General features: G+C 42.0%; 1 protein-coding gene across 1 annotated transcript; it reads left to right on the top strand.

Annotated features, from left to right (window-relative positions):
• The first annotated feature begins 22,796 nt into the window (after positions 1-22,796).
• Positions 22,797-25,139, top strand: LOC132396421 (prestin-like). The gene has a single exon (XM_059973959.1). The coding sequence runs from the start codon at positions 22,797-22,799 to the stop codon at positions 25,137-25,139; it is 2,343 nt and encodes a 780-aa protein (XP_059829942.1).
• The last annotated feature ends 728 nt before the right edge of the window (positions 25,140-25,867 follow it).

Here is a 25,867-nt window from a genome sequence, read left to right on the forward strand (position 1 = left end):
TCATTTATATTGATTAGCGGTCTTTTAAGTAGAAAACTAAGGTCTTTCATAGATTCTATTGTGTTTCTCTGATTTACTATGTATACCCGCAAGAAAATGAATCTTGTTTGTATATAATGAGATACATGTACTTTAATAATAAAATTTGTTTGAACGTTGAATCCACTATTGCACTAATTATGCACCCACCCCCACAAATACAGCTCTATGAGTCATAATCGGTTGAGAATAATGCCGGGAATTGCTGATTATTATATTTTTCATGAGAAATACCACATGGAAAATGCCCTTCCAGCTCACCGCCAGGCAACCCACCTATTTAACCCTAGCCTAATCACAGGCCAATTTACAACGACCAATTAACCTACTAATCGGTACGTCTTTGGACTGTGGGAGGAGGCCGCAGCTCCTGGAGGGACCCACACGTTCATGGGGAGAATGTACAAACTGCATTCAGAGAGTGTCCGAGTTGAATTCTGAACACTGTGCCCCGGGCTGTAATATTGTCCCTGTAACTGTGCCCGCTGTGGCAGTGGGGTCATGGATGGGAGTGAAATAAGGTGGATGCAAACAATAGACAGATATATCATAAACTAAACAGATTATCATCATCCAGAGTCTAATTTGCATGTGGATCTTACGTCAGAATATTTTAGATGCAGATAGAGTTGTTAATTTGCCTTGGATCAAAGCGAATGCTGTTTGTGCAAAAATGTTACATTTTTGAAACTTTTTTCTTAAAGCCAACTTCGGTCTTACGTTGCACTGTCAATTTTGAATATAACATTAGCTTGTCAATGCTGACGCATATGGCCCAGGTTTAACATCGTGCAGTTATACAGGAATGACTAGGGGGGTCTCATCACTACATAGACAGAAGGGATTCCGCAGGTGCCGGAAACTTTGTGCCCCACAAGATGCTGGAGAAACTCAGGCAGCATCTAAGGAGGGGAATAAACAGTTGAGGTTTTGGGCCGAGACCCTTCATCACACACAGAAATCAGTGCACGTTGGTGTGTGTATTCCAGCTGAACGGGGTCATCAAATCTGGCAAAATTCTTGTAAGATTTGATCCAGTCACAATGTCCTGATGGACGGCCCTGACCCAAAATTCCGACTGTTCATTTCCCTCCGCAGACACTCCCTGACCCAGTGACTTCCTTTCCATGCTGCTCCAGATTTCCAGCATCTGCTGTCTCTTGTGTCGCCACGTGTAAGATCTGGCCGTGCGACACTTGCAATTATTATAAAGTTCATAGATTCGTAGCATTTTATTTTATGTGGGAAATACTAAAAGATATGAGACCAGCCGTGAACAAACAAAGAAAGGAATCTGATGTCAGGAAAGGGGATAGACAAATAAACATGGGCCAGTTTGCAGTGGAAATCTAAAGCTGGGGAGAACCTTAATGTCCAACAATAACTCAAGAAATGCACCAGTATAATGTATTATTAGTAAATGACACCATTCTTTCATTTTCTTTCCTGACAATCCATTCATAATTATAGTAATAAAGTGCACTCTTCTATTATCTTAACTACAATATGCAAAACTTATTGAATCTGCTGGCATTTGTCCCTTATTCAAACAAGTCTCTACTGTGCTGAATATGATCTGATCAGGCTCCCTAGTTGAGAGGAATTTTAAGGCCCTGCTTATCTCTCTCTTCCTCTCTCCTTTCGCAGATAAACCATTCACGTCAGTGCGGTGTTTATTTTGGCAGGTTGTTCTGCAGCTCTAAAGGCTGATTTTAGGCTTGCCTCAGCCCATCTACAACCAAAACCACTAGATTCTGCTACTCTCCTGCTCTGCTGGCTGGCTACCTTCAAAATCCTCAGCTCCTGCCAAATCCTTGCCTGTAACGTATCTCATTATTCAATCTTTGCTCATTTACTCTGGCTCCAAGTCTCCCGGAGGCTCAAATTTAAAACTCTCATCTAAATCTCTGCATGATCTTGACCTACCCTAAAGGGAATAGACTTAATGTTGTTTTCTGTAATTCAGTTGGATATCCAGTAGTTCTCTCATGCAATAAAACCTGTCAATCTCTGTTTCAAAGATTTCATTCAGTCCATTCAACGTTTACTACAGAGCTGTGCTATCCGACTAGAGTCCAATGGTACCTTACTGCGTGCATCAGGTTGGGTTGGGTGACACCATAAATACTTGGCAACATTTTAGTGAAATGACTTTCACATCTCCATTATTGTTGTTGGTCATGTCCCAAACAGGCTCTGGTTTTGGTCTCACCTAGTAAGGGTTATGCATTGAATTGTCTATGTCTTACTACTTGCAATTCCTGTCCTAAGTCTCCCCAATCTGCAATTCCATCCCCTCCTTATCCATGTGTGATGTCTCAACATTCATAGTATCCAAGACATCTTCAAGGAGTGGTGCCTTTGTCCACCGTTAGGGATCCCCACCACCCAGAACATGCCCTCTTCACATGGTTACTGTCGGGAAGGAGGCATCAAAGCCTGAAGGCACACACTCAGCTTCTTCCCCTCTGCCATCCAATTTCTGAATGGACATTGAACCCATGAACACTACCACACTATTTTTTATTTCTGTTTTTGTTTGCTCTGCTTATTTTAACTTAACTATTTAACAGACATATATATATATATACCTAATGTAATTCAGTTTTTCTGTATATTTATTTAAAATGTATTTCATATATTACATTTTTCATGGCACTTGCTGATGGTATTTGACCTGATTCTGATTTTGCCAATTAGAAAGGACGCTAAACAATCTTGAAATTTAAGATAATAGAAAAAAATTGAATTTGTTAAAAATGATCTGTGCAAATCCTGATCCTATCATAAAAATTCTCAACATTGTAGCATTTGTTCAGAATTCAAATCCAAAAATATGATCACTATTTTATTGTATAAGTGCCCATTTTCCATTATTAATAAGATGGATGGATAATGTAAGCAAATTGTTGAAGAATTTAGAAGTATGTCACAAGATCTGCAAATTGATATATTACTTACACTAGAATGTAATACACTAGAACAACATCCAATGAGCCTTAAGCTGTAAGAATTAATAAGTGAAAGTAGGTCCCCCCCCCCCCCCCACCACCTTCACCACTACCTAGTGGAGATTTTTGGCTCCTGAAGTTACATAGTTTTGAAAAATGCAATTTCTTTCAATTATCAGCTTGTAGGATTTAATTATGACAGCTTGTTGGATCCTGGAGCTCTGGATAATGTATTCCATATGGAACATTAACATTTATGTGGGAAATGATGTTTCACAATGAAGCTGGCCTTGTAGTAACTGGCATTGATGTATTGTCTTCATGGTAAAATATAAGCACGTAATGAAATCTTTGGTAAGTAACCGATGTCTTGGTCACAGAGAGAAATTTTTTGAGAGCTTCTCAAAAACAGAAGAGGATTTGGAAGGAATTTCAGAGTTTCGGCCTTAAGCAGCTGATATTCGGGCAATGGATATTGCGGATGCACACGGGACTCCAAAAAAGATTTTGGAGAGCTGGAGAAGATGACAAAGATTGGACGGGATGTCCATGGAGTAACGTTTGCATAAAACTGAAGATTTTAATGAAACTTAGGAACAGAGTCTTCCAAGAGAGCCACAGGCTTGTCGTTGGTTTTGGAGGCTTGTGTGCCTCAATGACCTGCGCTGCAATGCTGGTTGGAGTCAGCGCTTTATGGTAGGGTTTTGGTAGGTTCACCCATGCCAAACAGGTTAAAGGGTAGAGACCAGACTAAGAGTGGTCCACCGGTCCTCCAGGTTCAGGGGTTCAGCTCAGGGCTAGAAACCCTGACTGGTAAAACAAAACTGTTACAGAAACAGCAATGAAGAATCCTCCTCCATCTGTGTGCGATGGTATTCCTGAGTCTCCACCCGGGACTTGCGTGACTGACAGGAGTGAAAGTCGAGAGGAAGCTACTGACATGATGAAAGAAGCCCTGGACACTGCCAGAGATGGAGGACCTTCATTGCTGTCCTAAACGCCAGTGGTGTAATGTGCAGTAAAATAAAATAAGACATAGGAAATAAGGGCAAGCAAGGATGGCAGTTAGCACAATCGATTTACAGCACCAGCGATCTCCAATCAGCATTCTATTCATGCCACTGTCTGTAAAGAGATTGTACATTCTCCCTGTGACCATGTGGGTTTCCTCCAGATGCTCTGGTTTTCTCCCACATTCCCAGGTTATATGTTTAGGGCTAGTGAGCTGTGGGCATGCTTCGGTAGGAGTGGTCAAAGCTCAGTTTGAAGGCCAAGTGGAACACTAATGTTGTCAAATGGTTCATCTTTAGGTCGTATCTCATAAGGGTTAGAAACTAAATTTACACACAGGGATTAATGATACCAAACGTTTTCCTTTTACAAAGATATAACTTGGTCACATTTCCATTCTGAGGATTAGGCATGGGATCACATTCCTGACACGTTTCATGTGTTTTGGTCAAATTTTCAGACCATTTTGACCGTGTATTCTTTAACTGTCCAAATTTGGAAATAAGTTACTTGACAAAAGTATTTCTAGTCCTTTTCACTTGCAGCAAATACCATTTTCATCAGTGCAAACTGCAACTAGGCAAAGGACAGTTCAAGGTAGATGAAGAGGTTTTGTCTCATTTTCAGCAAATTAATGCGAAAGCTTTATTTCACATTGAATGTGAGTAGATTTGCTCACCAGTACATTTATTGCCTTACATTTGCACTAAAGGCAATCTCACAGGGGCATCAGTTCCACAAGGGAGATTGCCCTTTTTTGCAAGCTTGATGGAAAAGCAGGCAGGGGAGAAATAGTGAGAGTAATATCACTAAATAATGTTAAGCTCATCCTCCTGTTATCCCCTGCAGTGGCCCGAAGGAAAAACTACACATTTCTGCCAGTGTTAAACAGTAACTTTCTAATGGCTGGAATGCGTGGGTCTCTGAAGACTATTCCTCCGGGCCCCCAGGCTGCATTCTGTACTTTAAATGAGGAGGAGGCAGTGCCAGTATCCTGGGACGTTGCTCTCGGCCATGTGGCAATATTTAATTAAATCTGGCAAACACTCCACTGACATTTTACCTCAGGTATGACTGCAAAAGTGCAGGTTAAAGAATGACGCGATGTAAAGATCGTTGCTTTAAGTTTATCTGGTGCTTGAATGACGAAGGCGTGTCAAATACTAGCAGTTTTGGGTCCCTGATCTAAGAAAGGATGTGCTGACATTAGAGCAGGTTCACAAGAATAATCCCAGGAACGAAAGGGTTAACATATGAGAAGCATTTAATTGCTCTGGGCCAGTACTCTCCGGGGTCTAGAAGAATGAGGGGGGGGGGGGGGGTTCTCATTGAAACCCATCGAATATTGAAAGGCCTAGATAAAGTGGATGTGGAAGGAATGTTTCCAGCAGTGTGACCAGAGGGCACACAGCCTCTGATGGATGGATGTCCCATTAGAACAGAGAGGAAGAGGAATTTCTTTAAACTGAGGCTGGTGGATTTGTGGAATTTATTACAGTACTGCAAATGGCTGTGGAGGCCAAGCCATTGGGTATATTTAAATTAAATTGTAATTTATTGCTTTTTAATTATGTATTGCACTGTACTGCTGCTGTAAAACAACAAGTTCCCCGACATGTGCCGGTAATATTAAACCTGATTCTGATGTCTTATGTGTTCAAAATGATGGAGCAAAACTTAACATATTGTTCCGCCGTAAGCAATAAGTGAGTTAACTCTGTTAAACAATAATATTGCCGGCTATAACAACATGGCTTCAGTTGTGCGGGTGTAAAGTGGGATGAAGTACAGCTTTCATTTTAAACTAGCAGAAACACGAGCAGGAAACCAACATTATCTTCAGTTCCAATACTTGAGCAATTCAAATGTAATTTTACAGAGAATTTAGAATTCCTCCTCAATATTTTCCAACGGGATAAAGTTGAATGTTTCTGTCTAATGGAAACTAAATTGGCTTGATTATTAAGTGGAATTTCCCGGCGTCCAACCATTTCAATTCCTATTCCCATTCTCTTCCATGCCCTCCTATTCCGTCCGCCATGATGATGTCATATTCGTCATGGTATCTCCAACCTGATGGCATGAACATTGATTTCTTCTTCTTCCAGTAAATTTCTCCCCTACCCTTCCCTCTTCTTCATTTCCCCACTCTGCCCTCTTACCTCTTCTCCTCACCTGCCTATCACCTCCCCCTGGTGCCCCTCTGATGCACCATCAATAACTCACACTGAGACGTAGGCGAGATATCGGCTTTTATTGACTGGAAGAAGGAACCAGGAGTGAGTGTCTATCATACAAGGTCTTGGAGACTGAGGCCGAGCTTCAGGCCGCAGGTCTCCTTTATACAGGGGCCTGTGGGAGGAGCCACAGGAGCAGTCAGCAGGGGCGTGTCCCGACAGGCACATAGTTCACTACACCCTCCTCCTTCCTTTTCTCTCATTATCCACTCTCCTCTTCTATCGGATTCCTTCCTCCCCAGCACTTTGCTTTTTCCACTTATCACCTCCCAGCTTTTTACTTCATCCCTCCTCCCCCACCCACCTATCACCTTCTATGTTGTCCCCCCCCCCCCCCCCGTTCTTATAATGGCTTTTTCCTCCTTACTTTCCAGTCCTGATGAAGGCTGAAAACATTGACTGTTTATTCATTCAGCCTGACCTGCTGAGTTACACCAGTATTTTGTTTGTGTTAATCTGGTTTGATATTTTACCGGTGATTCATTACTAGACTGTACGTACGTTTCTTCCTTTATCCATCAATAATTTTTCCTTAAATTACAATGCAACATAAGGAAGTAGATTGCATTGATAACATGTACCAAGTATTTTAAAGTTTTCGTTGCCACACTTTACGCTAAGCAGCACATGTATTACTTGCCTTCAGTAGTAGAAAGTGCTGTTAAACCGCCATCTAGTGGACAACATTGATATAACTGACTGAAGGTTAATTAGCACCTTGCAGGATCTGAAATATTGCAGTTTGTATGTTTGTAAGTGCTTGTATTAATAGGATTAACAGCCAAATAGAAGAACAGCCAATACTAAATATGTAGAGTATGTTTTGCTGTGTCCACAAAGCTTAGATTCAAAACTAACTCGCTTATTTTTGATGACTAAAATTAGATGTAAGTATAAAGTGATGTTTCCTGTTGTATTTTTTCAAATACAGTGGATTTTGGTTAATGGGTCACATTAGAACCAGTACATTTTGGTCCAAGTTTCATGGAAATAGTTTAAAAAAGGTAAACTTCTGTTTTATAGAGTTACAAATTATGTATTTAAATGAAATACAGAACAAATTGGAAAACTACCAATTGGAATAAAAAACTATAAAACTGTGTAGTAGTTCCTTATAGTTATCAATGGAGAAATTCACCCAGTGTATGTTGCCATGTTCTTTTGATTGGCTGTAAATCAGTGCCGAAGCTGAGTACAGATAATGGACTGCCGTCACTGCCTTCCTGCATGAAGTAGAGTCACAAATTCTGCATCAGTCAGCCCAAATGAAAAACATAACACAAGCACACACAACAGATGTTATTTAAACACTGTTTGCTCTAAGCACAGTGTAGTGTCTAATGCCCATGCATGACTGACACTGGCTAGATTCAGAGGCATCCTCCGAACCTTCATTTTCATTGTAACATTCAAGATGACTGTTGATATCTTCGTAGTTCACAACTTACTGAAGTAGAGAAATAGAAGCAACACACACAAAACGCTGGAGGAACTCCATAGGGCAGGCAGCATCTATGGAGAAGAATATTGTCGATGTTACAAGCCAAAACCCTTCACCAGCCTGTCAAATCCCTTAGGATTGCCTTTCACATTGTCTGCTTCTTTTAGACTTCCTGATATCTATATTTACTGTTCACTTGCATTTCTTATACTCCATAAGAACCTCATTTGTTCCTACCTGCCTATAGCAGGCTGCTATGCATCTCCTTTTTTCTCCCTCTTAACCAGGGCCTCAATATCTCTTCTCACAATTCCTCCGTCTCCGCCGCATCTGCTCTCAGGATGAGGCTTTTCTTTCCAGGACGAAGGAGACGTCTTCCTTTTTTAAGCAAAGAGGCTTCCCTTCATCCACCATCAACTCTGCTCTCAAACGCATCTCTCCCATTTCCCGCACATCTGTCCTCACCCCATCCACCCACCACCCCACTCGGGATAGGGCTCCCCTTGTCCTCTCCTACCACCCCACCAGCCTCCAGGTCCAACATATAATTCTCCATAACTTCCGCCACCTCCAACGGGATCCCACTACCAAACATATCTTTTCCTCCCCCCCCCCTTTCTGCTTTTCGCAGGGATCGCTCCCTACGCGACTCCCTTGTCCACTCGTTCCCCCCCCCCCCCCCCCATCCCTTCCCACCAATCTCCCTCCTGGCACTTATCCTTGTAAACGGAACAAGTGCTACACCTGCCCTTACACTTCCTCACTCACCACCATTCAGGGCCCCAGGCAGTCCTTCCAGGTGAGGCGACACTTCACCTGTGAGTTGGCTGGTGTGGTATACTGCGTCCGGTGCTCCCGGTGTGGCTTTTTATATATTGGTGAGACCCGACGCAGACTGGGAGACCATTTCGCTGAACACCTACGCTCGATCCACCAGAAAAAGCAGGATCTCCCAGTGGCCACGCATTTTAATTCCACGTCCCATTCCCATTCTGATATGTCTATCCACGGCCTCCTCTACTGTCAAAATGAATCCAAACTCAGGTTGGAGGAACAACACCTTATATACCGGCTGGGTAGCCTCCAACCTGATGGCATGAACATTGACTTCTCTAACTTCCGTTAATGCCCCTCCTCCCCTTCTTACCCCATCCCTGACATATTTAGTTGTTTGCCTGTTCTCCATCTCCCTCTGGTGCTCCCCTCCCCCTTTCTTTCTCCTGAGGCCTCCCGTCCCACGATCCTTTCCCTTCTCCAGCTCTGTATCACTTTTGCCAATCACCTTTCCAGCTCTTAGCTTCATCCCACCCCCTCCGGTCTACTCCTATCATTTTGCATTTCCCCTCCCCCCTCTACTTTCAAATCTCTTACTATCTTTCCTTTCGTTTAGTCCTGACGGAGGGTCTTGGCCCGAAATGTCGACATTGCTTCTCCCTATAGATGCTGCCTAGTCTGCTTTGTTCTACCAGCATTTTGTGTGCATTGTTGTTTGAATTTACAGCATCTGAAGATTTCCTCATGTTCCCTATACTTGTTATTTTTACCTTTTATTCTGGCAGAAACATATAAGCTTTGTACTCTCAAATTTTCACTTTTGAAGGCCTCCCATTTACCAACAACACCTTTCTCAGAAAACAGCCTGTCCCCAATCCACACTTGCCAGATAATTTCTGATACCATCAAAATTGGCCTTACTCCAATTTAGAATCTCAACCCACAGACCAGACCTATCTTTTTGCATATTTACTTTGAAACTCATGGCATTGTGGTCCATAAATTTCTGTCAGCTGATCTATCTCACTTCCTAACAGCAGATCCTGTATTGTGCATTTTTCCATTGAGACTTCTACATACTGATGAAGGAGTCCTTGCTGAACACATTTGGCAAACTCTATCCCATCTGTGTGGGATAGTGTGGGATTGCTAGTCAATATATGGAAAGTTCAAATCTCCTACTATAATGACCTAGTGTTCTTGCAACAGTCTGTGATCTCTCTACAGATTTGTTCCTCTAAACCCCTAAGTCTGTTTAATATAGCCCCATTAAAGTGGTCAAACCTTCCTTATTTCACAGTTCCACTCATAATGCCTCACTAGATAAGTTCTCCAGTCCGTCCTGATGGAACACTGCAGAGACATGTTTCCTGACTAGTAACACCACCCCTCTTCCTTTAATCCCTCTCGTTCTGTCACGTCGAAAACAATGGAACCCTGGAACACTGAGTTACCAGTTCCGCCCCCCCCCCCTCCGCAACCGAGTCTCACTGATGGCTACAAAGTCATAATTCTAGGTGTGGATCCCTGGCCCTGAGCTCAGCTGCCTTTCCTATGGTACTTGGTGCATTGAAATATACACAGCCAAGGACACTAGTCGCATCATGCTCAACCTTCGGATTCCAGACTTTGTTTGGGATCTTACCACCATTTGGCTCCGCAACCTCACCACTAGCTGTTCTGGCACTCTTGGTTCTCATCCCTCTGCAACTCTAGTTTAAACTGCACCGAGCAACATTAGCAAACCTTCCCTCCAGTTCAGGTGCAACCATCTGAACAGGTCCCACACTCCCTAGAAGGGAGCGCAATGATCCAAAAATCTTACACCCTCTTCACCAATTCCTTAGCCATTTTTTAAACTGTATAATCTTGCCAGTTCTAGCCTCACTAGCACATGGGTAGCAATCCTGAGATCACAACCCTGGAGATCCTGCTCCTTAACTCATCACCTAACTTCCTGAACTCCCTATGCAGAAACTCATCACTCCTACTACCCATGACATTGGCACCTACACGGACTACGACTTCTGGCTATCCGCCTTCCCACTTGAGAATATTGAGGACTTGATCCGAGAAGTCCCGGACCCTGACACCTGGGAGGCAACATTCCATCCGGGAATTTCATTCTCACTCACAGAGCCTCCTTTCTGTTCACCTCACTAACACCACCCCTATCACCACAGCTCGCCTCTTCATCCCACTTCCCTTCTGAGTCACACAGCCAGCCTCAGTGCGAGACCTGACCACTGTGACTTTCCTCTGCTAGGTCACTCCCCCCCACTGCATCCAAAGTGGTGTACCTGTTGTTGAGGGGGATGACCACAGTAGAGATCTGCGCTGGCTCCTTAACCTCCTTCCCCTTCCTGATTGTCCCCCATTTTCCAGTATCCTGCACCTTGGGTGTAACTACCTCTCTATATGTTCTATCTATCACCCCTTCAGCCTCCTGAATGATCCCAAGTTCATCCAGTTCCCGCTCCATCTCCTTAATGTGAACTTTTAGAAGCTGCAGCCAGATGTGCTTGTCACAGCTGTAGTCGTCGGGGACACTGGAGGTTTCTCTGCCTTCTCACATCCCACAATGGGAGCATTCAACTATCCTGCCTGGCATCTCTACTGTCCTGGCTGTGCAAATGTAAAAAAGGGAGGGAGGAAAATAACTTTACCTAACGAGCTTCCAGTAGAAGTGGTAGAGACAAGTTCGGTATTGTCATTTAAAGTAAAATTGGATTGGTATATGGACAGGAAAGGAATGGAAGGTTATGGGCTGAGTGCGGGCCAGTGGGACTAGAAGGGCCGAGATGGCCTGTTTCCGTGCTGTAATTGTTATATGGTTATATGGTTTTCTTTTTTGCTTTCCCTGACTTGAAGCTTCTCCTCGCTGATGCCTCGAAGAGCAAAAGCCTCAAAATCATCACTCTAACTCTGTCCGCTCCAACAATGGCCGCTGCAATGATGGCCGCTGCGCTTATCCCTGCCTTCCTTTAACTTGTTCCTACTAATCAATCCCAAATGCCAATTGGTCATTGGTCAAAGCTGCCATTTTCTACTCAGTCATCAGGCCTGAGTGAAATTCCCTCCTCTAAAACTCCAAAAATGCTGCTGAGAGTTGCTGCCTTTTTCTATTCCATTCGTGAGAAATTCCCTCCTCTCAGGCATCTGATTTCCTGATTGGTCGCTGGTCAAGGCTTAGATTTTGTTCTTTAAGTGTTGTTCCAAATAAGTGGCTGCCATGATAAACCAATGGCCCAGTCTACTGGATTCCACTGTGCTGCCAACACTGCAAAATATATCTTCTGAATAAGAGTGAAATCAGAAAGCATGGCTGTAACAATCTAAGAAAGGACATCAGAGTGAAATTTGTCAGCATTGTTTAATTGATTGATTCGTGCAATGCTTTAGAGCAAGGGCCGTAAGATTGGGGTCGATTCCCACTGCTGTCCGTGTGGAGTTTGTATGTTCTCCCCGTGACTGCATGGGTTTCCTCCGGATGCTCCGGTTACCCTCCGCATTCCACAGATGTATAGTTCGGATTGGTGAGTTGTTACCACACTCTGTTGGCGCTGGAAGCATGGCAGCTCTTGTGGGCTGCCCTGCACAATCCTCGCTGATTTGACTTGACACAAGTGACATATTTCACTGTATGTCTTGATGTACGTGTAACTAATCAAGCTTGTAATAATGAAGCTAATATTCACTGCACTGAAAACCTATGCCATATTGCTATTGGCACCACCATCTGGATCGCTTAAATGCAATTTTGCCAGCAAGCAAGAATATTGCGAGAAGGCTTAGCTGCATCTCCAATAACACAATCTTGGCAGACATTTCACTGCGGAAGTTCCGGACTGTCACTGGTGCCATCTTTGGGATGAGGCAACAAATTCATTTTCCTCCTGCCCTCTCATGTGGATACGTGTTCCTGTTGAACTTTTCTTAAGTTTCTGCCCAATATTTAATCCTCAAAGATACGACTACATTATGTAATCAGATTATCCAGCCATCATTATTCCCATCTGTCGGCTTTCCATGTGCAAACTAACCGCAACCTTTCTAGCATCACAACAATGTCCACGTTTCCAAAGCATTTCGCCTGCCCCACTCGCCTCAGATCAGTAATCGAAGAAAGTTCAGAAATAATAAATCCACCGATTTACCTCGTCCCATACACTTACCTCACCCTCTGTTGTGAAGAAGGCAAATGCAATGTTGACATTCATTTCTAGAGGTATAGAATATAACAGCCGGGATGTGATGTTGAGGCTCTATAAGGCACTCGTGAGACCACCCTTGGAGTATTGTGTGCAGTTTTGGCCTCCTTATTTTAGAAAGGATATACTGGCATTGGAGAGGGTTCAGAGAAGATTCACAAGAATGATTCCAGGAATGAGAGGGTTACCGTATGAGGAATGTCAGCTCTTGGGCTGTATTCCCCGGAGTTCAGGAGAATGAGGGGGATCTCACAGAAACATTCCAAACATTAAAAGGCCTGAACAGATTAGATATGGCAAAGTTATTTCCCATGGCAGGAGATTCTAGGACAAGAGGTCATGACTTCAGGATTGAAGGATGTCCTTTTTGAACTGAGATGCGAAGAAATTACTTTAGTCAGAGGGTGGTAATCTGTGGAATTCATTGCCATGAGCAGCTGTGAAGACCAAGTCATTGGGTGTATTTAAAGCAGAGATAGATAGCTTCCTGATTAACCAGGGCATCAAAGGTAATGGGGTGAAAGCAGGGGAGTGGGGATGACTGGATGAAGTGGATCAGCCCATGATTGAATGGTAGAACAGACCCAATGGGCCGAATGGATGACTTCTGCTCCTATATCTTATAGTCTTATGGTCTATACACTGTCCAAGACCTCAGCTCTTCTTTGTGTTTACTACAGCTGCAGTCGACCCTGCAAGAAGTATCTGCTTGCTAACTGTACTTTTAATTTAGCATACTGTAACTAATGTTCAGAACACTGCTTTCCACTGCACTGGGGAGAGTAAAGGCATATTTGTTGTAATGCTGGTTGCTTTACAGTTTAATTGGCTGGCCTGCTCTCACTCTGGCCTCACTACCCTTGACCTTCTCCACCAGTCCAGTACACATCAGGGTAAACTGATTTCATCCTTTGCTCAGGCACCATACACCCTTCCACATTCATTGACTTATATTTCTCTCCTTTCTGATTTTCTCTTTCTCTCTCTCTCTCTGCATGATTTATGAATCTTGTTTTGCATATTCCACTGGTTTCAGTGCTGATGATATTTTTAAATCCCCGTGCTATTTGCATCCCCTCCTAGCCGGATTATGCTGTGCCTGGATTAGGAATGGATTGCTGCACAGCACATTGAAAAGGGCCACCTGAAAGCTGGAACATCGAACAATTAGTGCCACTTCTGCAAGTTCATGGCCTTTGAATCTCTGACAGAGGTAGTTTATTAAACTAGAAATGTTTAATCTCTCAATGCTGGATTGAGATGAAAATGAATGAACTAATATTAAAATACTACCAAATGTAAACTGTCTTATTATTCTATCTTGGTTTTCTTTTCAGGTTATTTACCATCTGTATAGATATGTATTTGGTTGGTTCCACATCCCAGCCATATATCGTGTGGTCAAGAAGCAGGATCCTTTAGGGGTGAATTGGCCAATGTTGCTCCCTTTCCCCTCCCTATCCAAATGGAATAAATCATTGATGGGACTGTTCTATCTGATTGTTTGCCATTTCGCTTCTACGGGAGCATGCTTTAGTCCCAGCTAGTAAGCATTCAAACAAATCCATTGTTTGTAGTATTCCAGGGTTTTGTTTTTGGTATATCCTTAATTGGATCTAATTAGGAATGATTTGGTGCTTGGCAGATTAAAAAAATCGTTAACCATATTCCAAAGAAACTCTGTCAAAGTTCTTCTAACAGTGCCGTTTGCATATAAATAGACTTGTAAAGATGTAGGGACCTTTAGCATATCATTAATATTGTACGTGACAGTAAAGGACATGGTACAGATCTTTAGATGTTAGGTTCAACCATTAAACCAGGTTTTGATTGCTAGTTTACACAATAACAATTTCCTCATAATATGTGAGACACTAACTTGTCACCTAGTGATACGGCATGAAAAACATCAGCCTAAGAAATGCTGAAGTGACAGTAACAAAATAATGCGAGAGAAAGGAGTAACAGTCTGAGGACGTGGAAGAAGAAAGGGATACAAAAGAGATGATGGTTCAAAAGTATGAACGCGGTGGGAATGACATTGTTTTTGATGGTATCAATGAGGCCGAACATGCAAATGAGGATTGGGAGGTGGTCCAGAATAGATACTGGGGATAATGGGGATAGAAAGGGAAGCTTTTGCCAGCAACTCTCTGGCAATGAGAGGGATGTAGGGATGGAAGCTAGTGGTCCTGCCGAGTTGAATGGTGAAGTAGTAGATGGTAAGAGTGTGACGTGCCCACGTGGTCAACAGAGGGTTGACCAAGAATTGGAAGACATTATCCCAAATCCCTCAAATATTTGTGGGCCTCAAACATAGTGCAAAGTTAAAGATTGGAAGAGGCTAAGGAGGTGGCAGCATGCTAAAGGATTGGGAGGAACACTATGGAGAAAGAAATAAAAACAGAAAATGCTGGGCCAGGCAGCATATGTGGAAACAGAAACAGGGTCAACGTTTTTGGTCAAAGACCCTTCATCAGAACAGAGATAGAGGTGGTGATATTGCAATTACAGAGGAGTTAATCCTTGTTTCTTTTAATGGGATGCACTGGCGTCAAATTTCAATATGAGGAGTACAGAATCTGAGGACAGGTTTTCACTAATATGGCAAACAAAAAGGAAGACTGGGTGATCAGCAGTTTATTGGAAATAGTGTTGAGAAAATAGGAGGTGAAAACAAGAGATGGATAAGAGGGATTTGGAGAAGAAATGAGAGAAATAGGAGCAAAAACAGCAAGGATGCAAGGCCAGTTGGAATATTTTTAAGTTTGGTCAGGGAATAAGAAGGGAGGCAGCAGAAGTGAGAACAGATCCCACTTTGTATTTTTTAAATATTAGCTGTGATATAGTTTGTAATATGTAATTCTCTAATAAGTAGAATTTTGGAGTGGATTTAATTGGTTTCCCTGATGTAAAGAGCCATAGTTACAAACAGATCTGGTTACTAACTTCAAAGAGTCTCTGTCACTGATACAGCCAGGGTGGCTCCTGCTTCTAATCTTCTGTTGGGAGAATTAGCAGCTTCTATCTAGCGCTGCAGACTTGATAGAATCGAGAACAGAGACTGAACAGAATTTGCCTAGTATCTCTGCCCGGTGATTGGTAGTGCTGAGTACCACCCCACTGCTGCCGATTGAAGGGTTACTTTCACAGGCTGCTAAGTCCCACGAGGGCAGCTACCACCTGCTGCCAATAGGAAAGCAAACCCAATGCTCATCTGAAATCAGCTGCTAAAACCGAGTAGTAAATGGGGAATGCGAAAAGGACTGTAATTTCAATTTGCTGTTTTGTTAAAGAATTTTGTTGTGCACTTTAATTTAAATGACTCAAAAAAACAGAATGCCTAATTAAACAATATATTCAAACTTTTAAATGACCAATGAACAGGATAAGTAGACACATGGCATCATTTTGTAAATTATAAATTATATTAATTTTACTTCCAGGATCAATGGGTAAGATCTTTGTAGAATTTTGGCAGTGGACATTCGATAGGTTCCCAGTTGTAAAGGCCAATACTACCTTAATAGATTGAGCTACTATATATCATATCTATTTTTGGCAAGGATTCTCGTGGTCTCCATGCTAGTCCTTATTTGGGACACCTAGTTTGGACTTCACAGCCATGTTACAAAGGCTTACTTCAACTTTCTCTATGTTAACACGAGCACCAGTACAGTTATGCTGATGAGCAAAAACAACAGTCCAAAGAAGCCTAAAGAAATGGGTAAGTGCAGAAATAAAGGAATAATGATTTAATGATTTTGTTCACAGTGGTGACAAGAGTGGAGCTTGTGTGTTTGCTGAATGCTTCAACTGACTTTAAGCCTGGCCATGTAGCAGGACTGGTGCATGAGGTATAAATTCAAGTTTGGGAGCTCCTTATCCGTTTATTTTGGATGCCATTTTAACAAAATTTTTACTTTCGGACTTAAGTTAACCTCAAACAAACAAAAACCTAATGGCATTGTCAAAGTTGTTTTCTGATTGCATCACTTGGACCCACATACTGTTTTAGCTGAAGCTTCCAGCCAATGCCAACCGTGCCGGTCAAACACAGGAGATCCTGCAGATGCCAGAAATCTTGAGCAGCATACTCACAATGCTGGAGAAACTCAGCAAGTCAGGCAGCATCAGTGACGGGAGAAAACACTTGACATTTCAGGTTGAGACCAGTAAAAGCTGGCGGTGGGCAGGTTTGCAGCCAAAAGAACTTTAATTTTGTTTTTTTTTACTATTTAGATGTTTTCTATCGGACAGAGAGCAGCCGAATCTTTAATGTTTTCTTGCCTGGACTTGCCCTATACCTGAATTGCCTTAATACTTCATCTGATCAACTGATCTGATTTCTGGCACATTGCTTCATCCTGTGAGCTTCTAAAAAAGCCTGCTCCTCTTGTAATTAGAATGATAGAATTGCCACCGCACAGCGGGGGCCTACCCACTCCAGCTTTTTATTACTGTGCAATAATCTACCCAGGCCCCTGGTCTTTGCCCTACCCCTGAAAAATATACTCTCTCAAGGGCCTGCCCAATTTCCTTTCAAAAGCCTCGATTGTCTTTGCACTGATAACTTATCTGCTGAGTTCCAGCACAAAATCTTTCTTCACTTCTCTTTTGCTCCTGAGAATGAATCCAGAAACATTGGCAATCCAGAGATTGAGAAGAGGTGCAGTGCTTTAAATACTGTTGGTGCGGGGGACTGCCCTAGCAGAGGAAAATCACAGTGTTCATTTCTTTGGCACTGAGTCTGGCTCTATGGCTCAGACGGGAAGTGGGGGGGGGGGGGGGGAAGAAGAGGTGATCCCTGGTGATAAGGGATTTCTTTGGTTAGGGGAGCAAACAGAAGGTTCTGTGGATGTGAATGAAATTCCTAGATGGTATGTTACCTCCCAGGTGCCATGGTCAGGGACGTCCCAGATTGAGTCTACAACATCCTTAAGTGGGAGGGAGAGCAGCCAGAGGTCATGGTCCTTGTTGATAACAACAAGGATAGGAAGGGTGGTGAGGTCCTGAAAAGTGAGGTCTGGGAGTTAGCTGCTAAGTTAAAGGAGAGGATCTCCAGGGTTGTGATCTCAGCTCTGCTACTCATACCATGTGCTAGTGAGGTCAGAAGTAGGAAGATCATACAGTTTAACATGTGGCTAAGGAGATAGTGCAGGAGGGAAGGCTTCAGATTTATGTATCCATGGGCTCTCTTCCAGGGAAAATGGGACTTGTGTAGAAGTGCTGGTTTGCTCCTGAACTGGAGAGGGACTAATATCCCTGCAAGAAGGTTTTCTTCTGCCTCTAGGGCTGCATGGGGGGGGGGGGGGTGGAGGGGAAGCAAACGAGTTACAGGGGGATGGTAACCTGAGTGCCAGAGGTAACAGTGGAATAGTTGTGAGCAAAGACGTCGCTGAGCTTGCATTAAAGTTTAGCAATCGAAAGATTGAGCATGGTGGGACCAGTGTGCTGAGTTGTCTATATTTCAACACAAGGAGTATTGTAGAAAAGGCAGGTGAGCTTAGGGCATGGATCAGCATGTGGAATTGTGACATTGTAGCCATTAGAGAGACTTGGTTACAGGAGGAGCAGGTCTGTCAGCACAATGTTTTAGGGTTCCATTGTTTAAGACATGATAGAATGGGAGTGATTTAAGGGCATTACTAGTCATGGATAATGTCACAACATTGATTGGACAGGACAGAATAGAAATCTCGTCTTCTGAGGCTATATAGGTGGAACTGAGGAATAAGAAAGGGATGACCACGTTATTGGGATTATATCATAGACCACCCAATAGTCTTTGGGATTTAGCAGAGCAAATTGTAGAGAGATTACAGGCTGTGGCAAGAAACATAAAATGATGACAGAAGGTGATTTTAACTTTCCCCATATTGACTGGGACTCCCATACTGTAAAAAGGCTGAATGGGATAGAGCTTGTCAAATGTGTTCAGGAAAGTTTCCTTATTCAATACACAGAGGTTCCAACTAGGGAGAGTGCAATACTAGATCTATTAGAGAAAGAGACAGGGCAGGTGACCGACAATTGTGTAGGGGAACTCTTTGCATCTAGCGATTATAATGCTATTAGTTTCAAGATAATTATGGAGAAAGGTTGGTCTGGTCCTCAGGTTAAGATTCTTAATTGGTGAAAGGCCAAATTTGATGGTGTTAGAAAGGATCTGACAAGTGTGGGCTGGGGCAGGTTGCTTTCTGGCAAAGGTGTCCTTGGCAAGTGTGAGGGCTTCAAAAGTAAAATTTTGAGAGTACCGAGATGGTATGCTCCTATCAGAATAAAAGGCAAGAGTAACAAGTTTAGGGAGCCTTGGTTATCAAGAGATATTGAGGTTCTGTTTAAGAAAAAGTAGGAGGTGTACAGCAGATATAGGCAGGTAGGAGCAAATGAGGTACTTGAGGAGTATAAGAAATGCAAGAGAATACTTAAGAAGAAATTCAGGAGGGCTAAAGGAAGTCATGAGTTTCCTCAAGCAAACAAAGTGAAGGACAATCCTAAGGGCTTCCACAAATATATTAAGAGCAACAGGATAGAGAGGGGCAGAATCAGTCCTCTGGAAGATCAGAGTGGTAATCTAGATGTGGAACTGAAATAGATGGGAGATCTTAAATGGATCTTTTGCATCTGTGTTTATTCGGGAGATAGAAGCAGAGTCTCTAGAAATGAGGCAAAGCATCAGTAAAATCATGGACCACATGCAGGTTATAGAGGAGGAGGTATTTGCTGTCTTGAAGCAAATTAGTGTAGATAATGACATGATGTTCCCTCAGACCCTGTGGGAGGCTAATGCAGAAACTGCAGAGGTCTTAGCAGAGATATTTAAATATCCTTAACCAAGGTGACGGAGGATTGAAGGACAGCAAACCTTGTTCCATTGTTTAAGAAGGGCTCTAAGAATAAGCAAGGAAATTATAGGCTGGTGAGCCTAATCTCAGTAGTGGTTAAGATGTTGGAAGGTATTCTAAGGGACTGAATGTATAAGTATTTAGATAGATAAGGACTGATTAGGAAGAGTCAACATGGCTTTGTGTGTGGTAGGTCATGTCCAACTAATCTTGTAGAGTTTTTCAAGGAAGTTACCAGGAACATTGATGAAGGCAAGACAGTTGATGTTGTCTACATGGATAAGGTCCTGCATGAAAAGTTAGTTAAGAAGATTTATTTGCTTGCCATTCAAGATGAGGTAGTAAATTGGATTGGAGGTTGGCTTCACAGAAGAAGCCAGAGAGTGGTAGTAGATGGTTGCCTCCCTGACTGGAGGCCTTCTGTAGGGATTGGTGCTGGGTCCATTGTTGGTTGTTATCTATGTCAATGACCTGGATGATAATATGGTAAACTGGATAACTAAATTTGCAATGAGTCCAAGGTTGGGATAGCGAGAAAAACTAGTAAAGCTTGCAGTGGGATCTGAATCAGCTGGAAAAGTGGGCTGAAAAAATAGCAGATGTGATTTAATGCAGACAAATTAAAGATATTGCACTTTTGGATAACAAGGGTGAGTGGTAAGACACTGAGGGATGTGGTAGAAGAGATGGAAATGGGAATACAGATCCGTAATTCCTTGAAAGTGGTGACACGTTTGGAAAAGGAAGCTTTTGGCATGTTTGTCTTCATAAGTCAAAGTATTGAGTACAGGAGTTGGGATGTTGTGTTGAAGTTGTATAAGATGTTGGTGAGGTCTAATTTGGAGCATAGTGTGCAGTTTTGGTCACCTAGCTACAGGAAAGATGTCAAAAAGATTGAAAGAGTGCTCAGAAAATTGACAAGGATATTGCCAGGACTTGAAGTACTTAAGATATAAGGAAAGGTTGATTAGGTTAGAACTTTATTCCTTTGAACGTAGAAGGTTGAGGGGAGATTTTATAGAAGTACAAAATTATGAAGGATGTAGATAGGATAAATGCAAGCTGGATTTTTCTAGTGAGGTTTTATGAGACTAGAACTTGAGGCCACAGATTAATGGTGAAAAGTGAAATGACTAAGGAAGGTGAGAGGGAACTTATTCACTCAGAGGGTAGTGTGGAATGAGCTGCCAAGGGAAGTGGTGGATGTGGGCTAGATTTCAACATTTAAGACAGATTTGGGTAGGTATATGGATGGGAGGGGCGTGGAGATCTATGGTCTAGGTACAAGTTGATGCAACAAAACAGATTAATAGTTCTGCATGGACTAGAAGGGGTAAAGGGCCTGTTTCTGTGCTGTGGTTTACTATGATTCTATGACGAAGTCCAGGTTCAACCTCCTGAAGGCTGTGGAGAAAATGACGAGGTAATCCCAGACGAAACTGGAGACACCAATAACTGCTCAACAGCTGTGGCAGGGCTCGTCTGCCGTCACCTCCTACAAGGTGACAACGATGCATCTCCAGCTGATGAGTTTAATGTCTTTTATACACACTTCGAGAGGGAGAATTACAACACACTTGCTTTAGTCCCCACTGCACCTGATGATGCTGTGAGTGATGTCAGTCTTCAGGTTGACATCAGGACATCACTCAGGAGGGTGAAACCCTCACAAGCATCAGGCCCTGACTGCACACCTGTTCCAGGGCTAAAAACCTACGCTAACCAGCTGCTGGAGTGTCCAGGGACCTCTTCAGCCTCTCACGTGCAGTCCGAGGTTCCACCTGCCTTAGGGTATTATCAATTGTACTAGTGCCCAAGAAGAGCCATCCAGAAACCCTTATCAGTTATCATAATGAAGTTCTTCCAGAAGTTGGTAATAGCTCAGATCAACTCCTGCTTTGGTAAGGACCTGACTCACTTTGATTCACCTTTCGTTGCAATAGGTCTACAGCTGATGCAATCTTTTTGGCTCTGGACATCTGGAATATGTATGTCAAGCTATTGTTTATTGACTACAGCTTGGTGTACAATACACAGTACTGGATGAACTATTTCCTCCTGCTGGATACTGTAAAGACTAAGATCTTCCTTTCTTCCGTTCCACTCTTGAAAACTGCTGAGATTTCCCTCATCTTGACACCCCCGAGTCTGAAGCAGCCATTCACAGCTTTGGTGTTGCATGTAATAGAGATATGAGCTTCTGATCGTATATCCACACACATCACTAACTTGAGCTACTTGCAGCGTAGTAAAATTCTTGGTTCGGCCCCAGCCTCAGCTCAATGACTGTTGATGCACTCATTCATGCCTTGGATATCTCCAGCCAAATCTCTTCCAATTCACCCTGCAGTCCGTACGGAGAGAAACAGATTAAACTTTTCATATTGATGACCTTCCATCTATCCACAAATGCTGCCTGCTTTTAATTAAAAATGTTCACATCTGCAGTTTTTAAAACTTTTCCCTTCTTCACTGGCCTCCTAGATCTTTACCAACATCACTGTATTTTCAGACTTACGTTGGCTCCTGGTTAAGCCATAACAATTTTTATATTCTCATCCTTATTTTGAAATCTTGCCCCTTCCTATCTCTGTATAGAAGTAGAAGGGGCAAGATTTCCCCTTCCTTTTACCAAAAGGTGTAAGATACAATACCTCTAATTTTGGAATCTTGAGCATCAGAAACAGTTACTCCCTCAACAACAATCATGCCTTCTATTGCGAAACTGCTGGCACAAAAATAAAATCTAATTTTGTGTGTATCCCATTCAAATATTTCAAAATATGTCTTTTTTATTTTTTGAAAGCTTGCTTGTGATTTTTAAGACTTTTCTTGATCATATATGAGTATGACTTTTATTGACTGACCTGTAAATTAAAGTTTGTTCTTTCTCCTTCCTGCTGTTTGGCTGATATTGTGGCAGGTGAAAGATGAGAGACATCCTGTTGAACTGACATCTGATAATGACCGGCATTGAAAATTAAGTTCCTGCCAGAGGGATGACTGGATCATTGAGGTGATGTATGTTTTCGTACCTCTGAATGCTGTCTGCCAATTCCAGGCAAATAGTTTGGGAAATTGAAGAGTACCGAGATTTGTTTGCTGAAATTATTGGATTGAATAACAAAGTTACACTAAAATGAGCAAAAGTATGCTTGATTTATTTGTAATTTTCATTTCTTTGTAGGTATTTGAAAAGCGAAAACGTATATGAGAAATAATCAATGGAGAGAACGGTAAACATAATGTGAAGAAGGGAAGGGGTGACTGGAGAGCTGAAGAATATGCTTGGAAGTTCGGAGTCCTTTTGGTCCAGTGACAGAAATGCTGATGCATCTGGTTCAAACATCCCACTGGTCAGAACCGACAGAAACTACTCTTTTGCTGCAAAGACACCACATAGAGTTTCATATACTGGTGGCATTCCTTACTTTCATCGCATAGATCACTATAATGCAGAAAAATTGTGCGAATATGAGAGAAAAGCATCTGAACTAACATTGCCTGTTTCATACAATTTTAAAAAATTAATACGGCGAATTTTTCCTATTTTTAGATGGTTTTCCACTTATCAAGTAAAAACATGGATTATAGGAGATCTACTGTCTGGAATTAATGTGGGTCTACTCACAACTCCTCTGTCCCTTGCTTTTGCAGTATGTGCTGGAGAGCCAGCTGTTAATGGACTCTACACGAGTTTTGTTACCACCATCTTATATTGTCTTCTTGGCACAACTCAACATCTGTCCTACGGAACATCTGCAGTCACTGCTCTTCTCATTGCCAAGAGCACGAGCCATATTGAAACTCAAGAGCCTGCTTCTGACAGCAACTGTTCTCCAAAATGTTCAAGAGAACTGCATTTGGCTACGCTCACTTGTCTTTCTGGAGTTATTTTAATTTTGATGGGAATTTGTCGCCTCAGTTTCCTAAGGACTTACATCTCCAAGCCTGTTATGCTTGGCTTCAGAGCTGGAACAGCTTTGCACTTAATAATCATCTTCCTCACTGTATTACTTGGTATTGATGGGCCTTTTCATCATGGTCCCTTATCGCTCATTTATACCTTCAAAGACATAATTGCAAACGCTAGTAAGATAAACGTTGCCTCAGTGATTACAGGTTTGACAACTTTGGCATTTCTGACACCTTTTAAAGTAATAAACTACATTTATAGTAAGCATCTTATACCTGTAGAGTTTATTGCAATAGCTATTTCTATGTTTTTGACATTCTGGTTTGAACTAGAGCACAGCTATAATATCAGACTGATAAATGATTACCCATTTACTTTGCCACAACCCACCCTTCCTTCTTTCTCCTCAATATCCAGTGTTGCAGCAGATGCTGTTGCCCTTGCACTTGTAACCTTTGCGGTCAGCATCTCGTTGGGGAATGAGAATTCCAAAAAGCACAACCGAAGTTATCATCCGCACCAGGAGACCATTGTGTTGGGGGTCTGTGATCTGCTGCTATCATTTCTGGGTACTTTTGCTGCGTCTGGGGTTTGGGAACAAACCGTGGTACAGGAAAAGGCCTGTGGTCAAACGCAAGCTGCAGGATTGGTAGCAGCTGGCCTAAGTCTTATAGCTCTCCTTTGTGCAGGATCAGTGCTTCTATTAGTGCCAAAAGCAGTTCTTGCTGCCATTGTAATTTCAAATCTGGGATGGTACTTCAAATTTTTCTGGAAATACCGTTTTGCATGTAAGAAGCACAAATATGAGTTTGTGGTTGGAATGGTAACATTTTTGGCTGTTTGTCTTTTAGGCGTAGACATTGGTTTAGGAGTAGGCATAATTTTTTCCATTTTGCTCACTCTAAACAGACTACAAAGACCTTCTATTGCCATTTTGGGTCATATTCCCAATACAGAAAACTATGTAGATTTGTCCGCGGAGAAAACTGCTAAAGAAATAGTTGGCATTAAAATTATAAAAATATTTGATTCTATTTACTATGGGAATGTCGATTATTTATTGTCCTGTTTAAAAGTCAAGGTGAATCGTTACCTTTGGAATGGAGGAAATTCAGGAAGCAATAATGAATTATACAGTGTGGAAGATAAATATCACATGTTAATAGAATCGACGCAGTTCCTTTCAATGGATGAAAGTGCTCTGAGGCGAATCAATCATACCGCCTCATATAGGCGTAGAATATCCAAACAAACTTCAGTTGTTCATACTGTTATTTTGGACTGCAGGTCAGTTAGCTTTGTGGATGATGAAGGGACTAATGCATTAATTTATCTATTTAAGAAATATCAGAGTGTGGGCATTGGCTTCATTCTTGCTGGCTGTTCAGGTGGAGTTTTAAAGACTATACAGCAACTCGGTTATTTCAAAGCAACAAACCAGAGCTTCACTTTCAGCAGCGTCCATGACGCTGTACTATTTGCCCTGCAACAAGCAGCAGAACGAAACCAGAGTCTCCGAGGATCCAAGTGCATTCTTGAGACAGATGATGAAAGGGTAACCGAACGTGACTCCACTGAAATTAAGATGGATGCAAGTAGCAGTATAAATGAAGACTTTAGGCCAAAGGAGCGAGGAGAGGATATTTCTGATCAAAGGACAGGCATTAAATCAGCAAATCAGAGGATTATTGAATATGAATCAGCCTTATAAGGTGTACAAACAATCATAGAAGTCCATACCTGACACCATATTTCTTCTTTATGTTTATTTTTCCAACAAACGATAGTTATAATGATGATTTTTCAACATTAGCATACATAGAGAGAAAACACATCAATTAAAATGGGAGAAAAAGCATGAAGGAATTTATTCATCTATTCAGCATCGATAGTTGTAGAGATTTTTTTGCATTTTGATGTTTGTAACTGCCAGTTCCTGCGGTGGACTTCCAGGTTGTCTTTGACACATAGCTTTATGCTTCAGAAACAGAGTTATCATGTTTAGTAGTCAGTAGTCATAATATGATATGAATTTTCACATTTTCATCTCGCAAGCATGTGTGTGGATATGCCCCCATTACGATAACTTAGCAATTTAAGAAATCCTGTGTTTGAACTCACACTGTATTGGAATGACTGTTGAAACGTATGCAGCTTTTGGCTGTTACACACTTTTGAAAAGTGACAGGATATACATATAATATTTAATTATTTTGAAAAACTACTTGGACTTATTTTTGACATGGCTGCTTTTCTGCAGCCATTATATAGAGATCTTAAAAACCAAACCTCTTCTATCTCATATACAGAGAGCCAATTGATTTAATTACATTTGCTTTTATTTTGCAATTTTACTTAGAAATATAATTATATCTGTGCTCTTAAATTTGTTAATTGTTCAATTTTTTATATCCTTATAAATAATGTTGTTAATTTAAT

The sequence above is a fragment of the Hypanus sabinus genome, chromosome 7, assembly GCF_030144855.1.
Source record: "Hypanus sabinus isolate sHypSab1 chromosome 7, sHypSab1.hap1, whole genome shotgun sequence".
NCBI lineage: Eukaryota > Metazoa > Chordata > Chondrichthyes > Myliobatiformes > Dasyatidae > Hypanus > Hypanus sabinus.

What these genes read in the sequence shown, in the direction of transcription:
- LOC132396421 (XM_059973959.1), top strand. Translation starts at nt 22,797, where the DNA reads ATGCTTGGAAGTTCGGAGTCCTTTTGGTCCAGTGACAGAAATGCTGAT.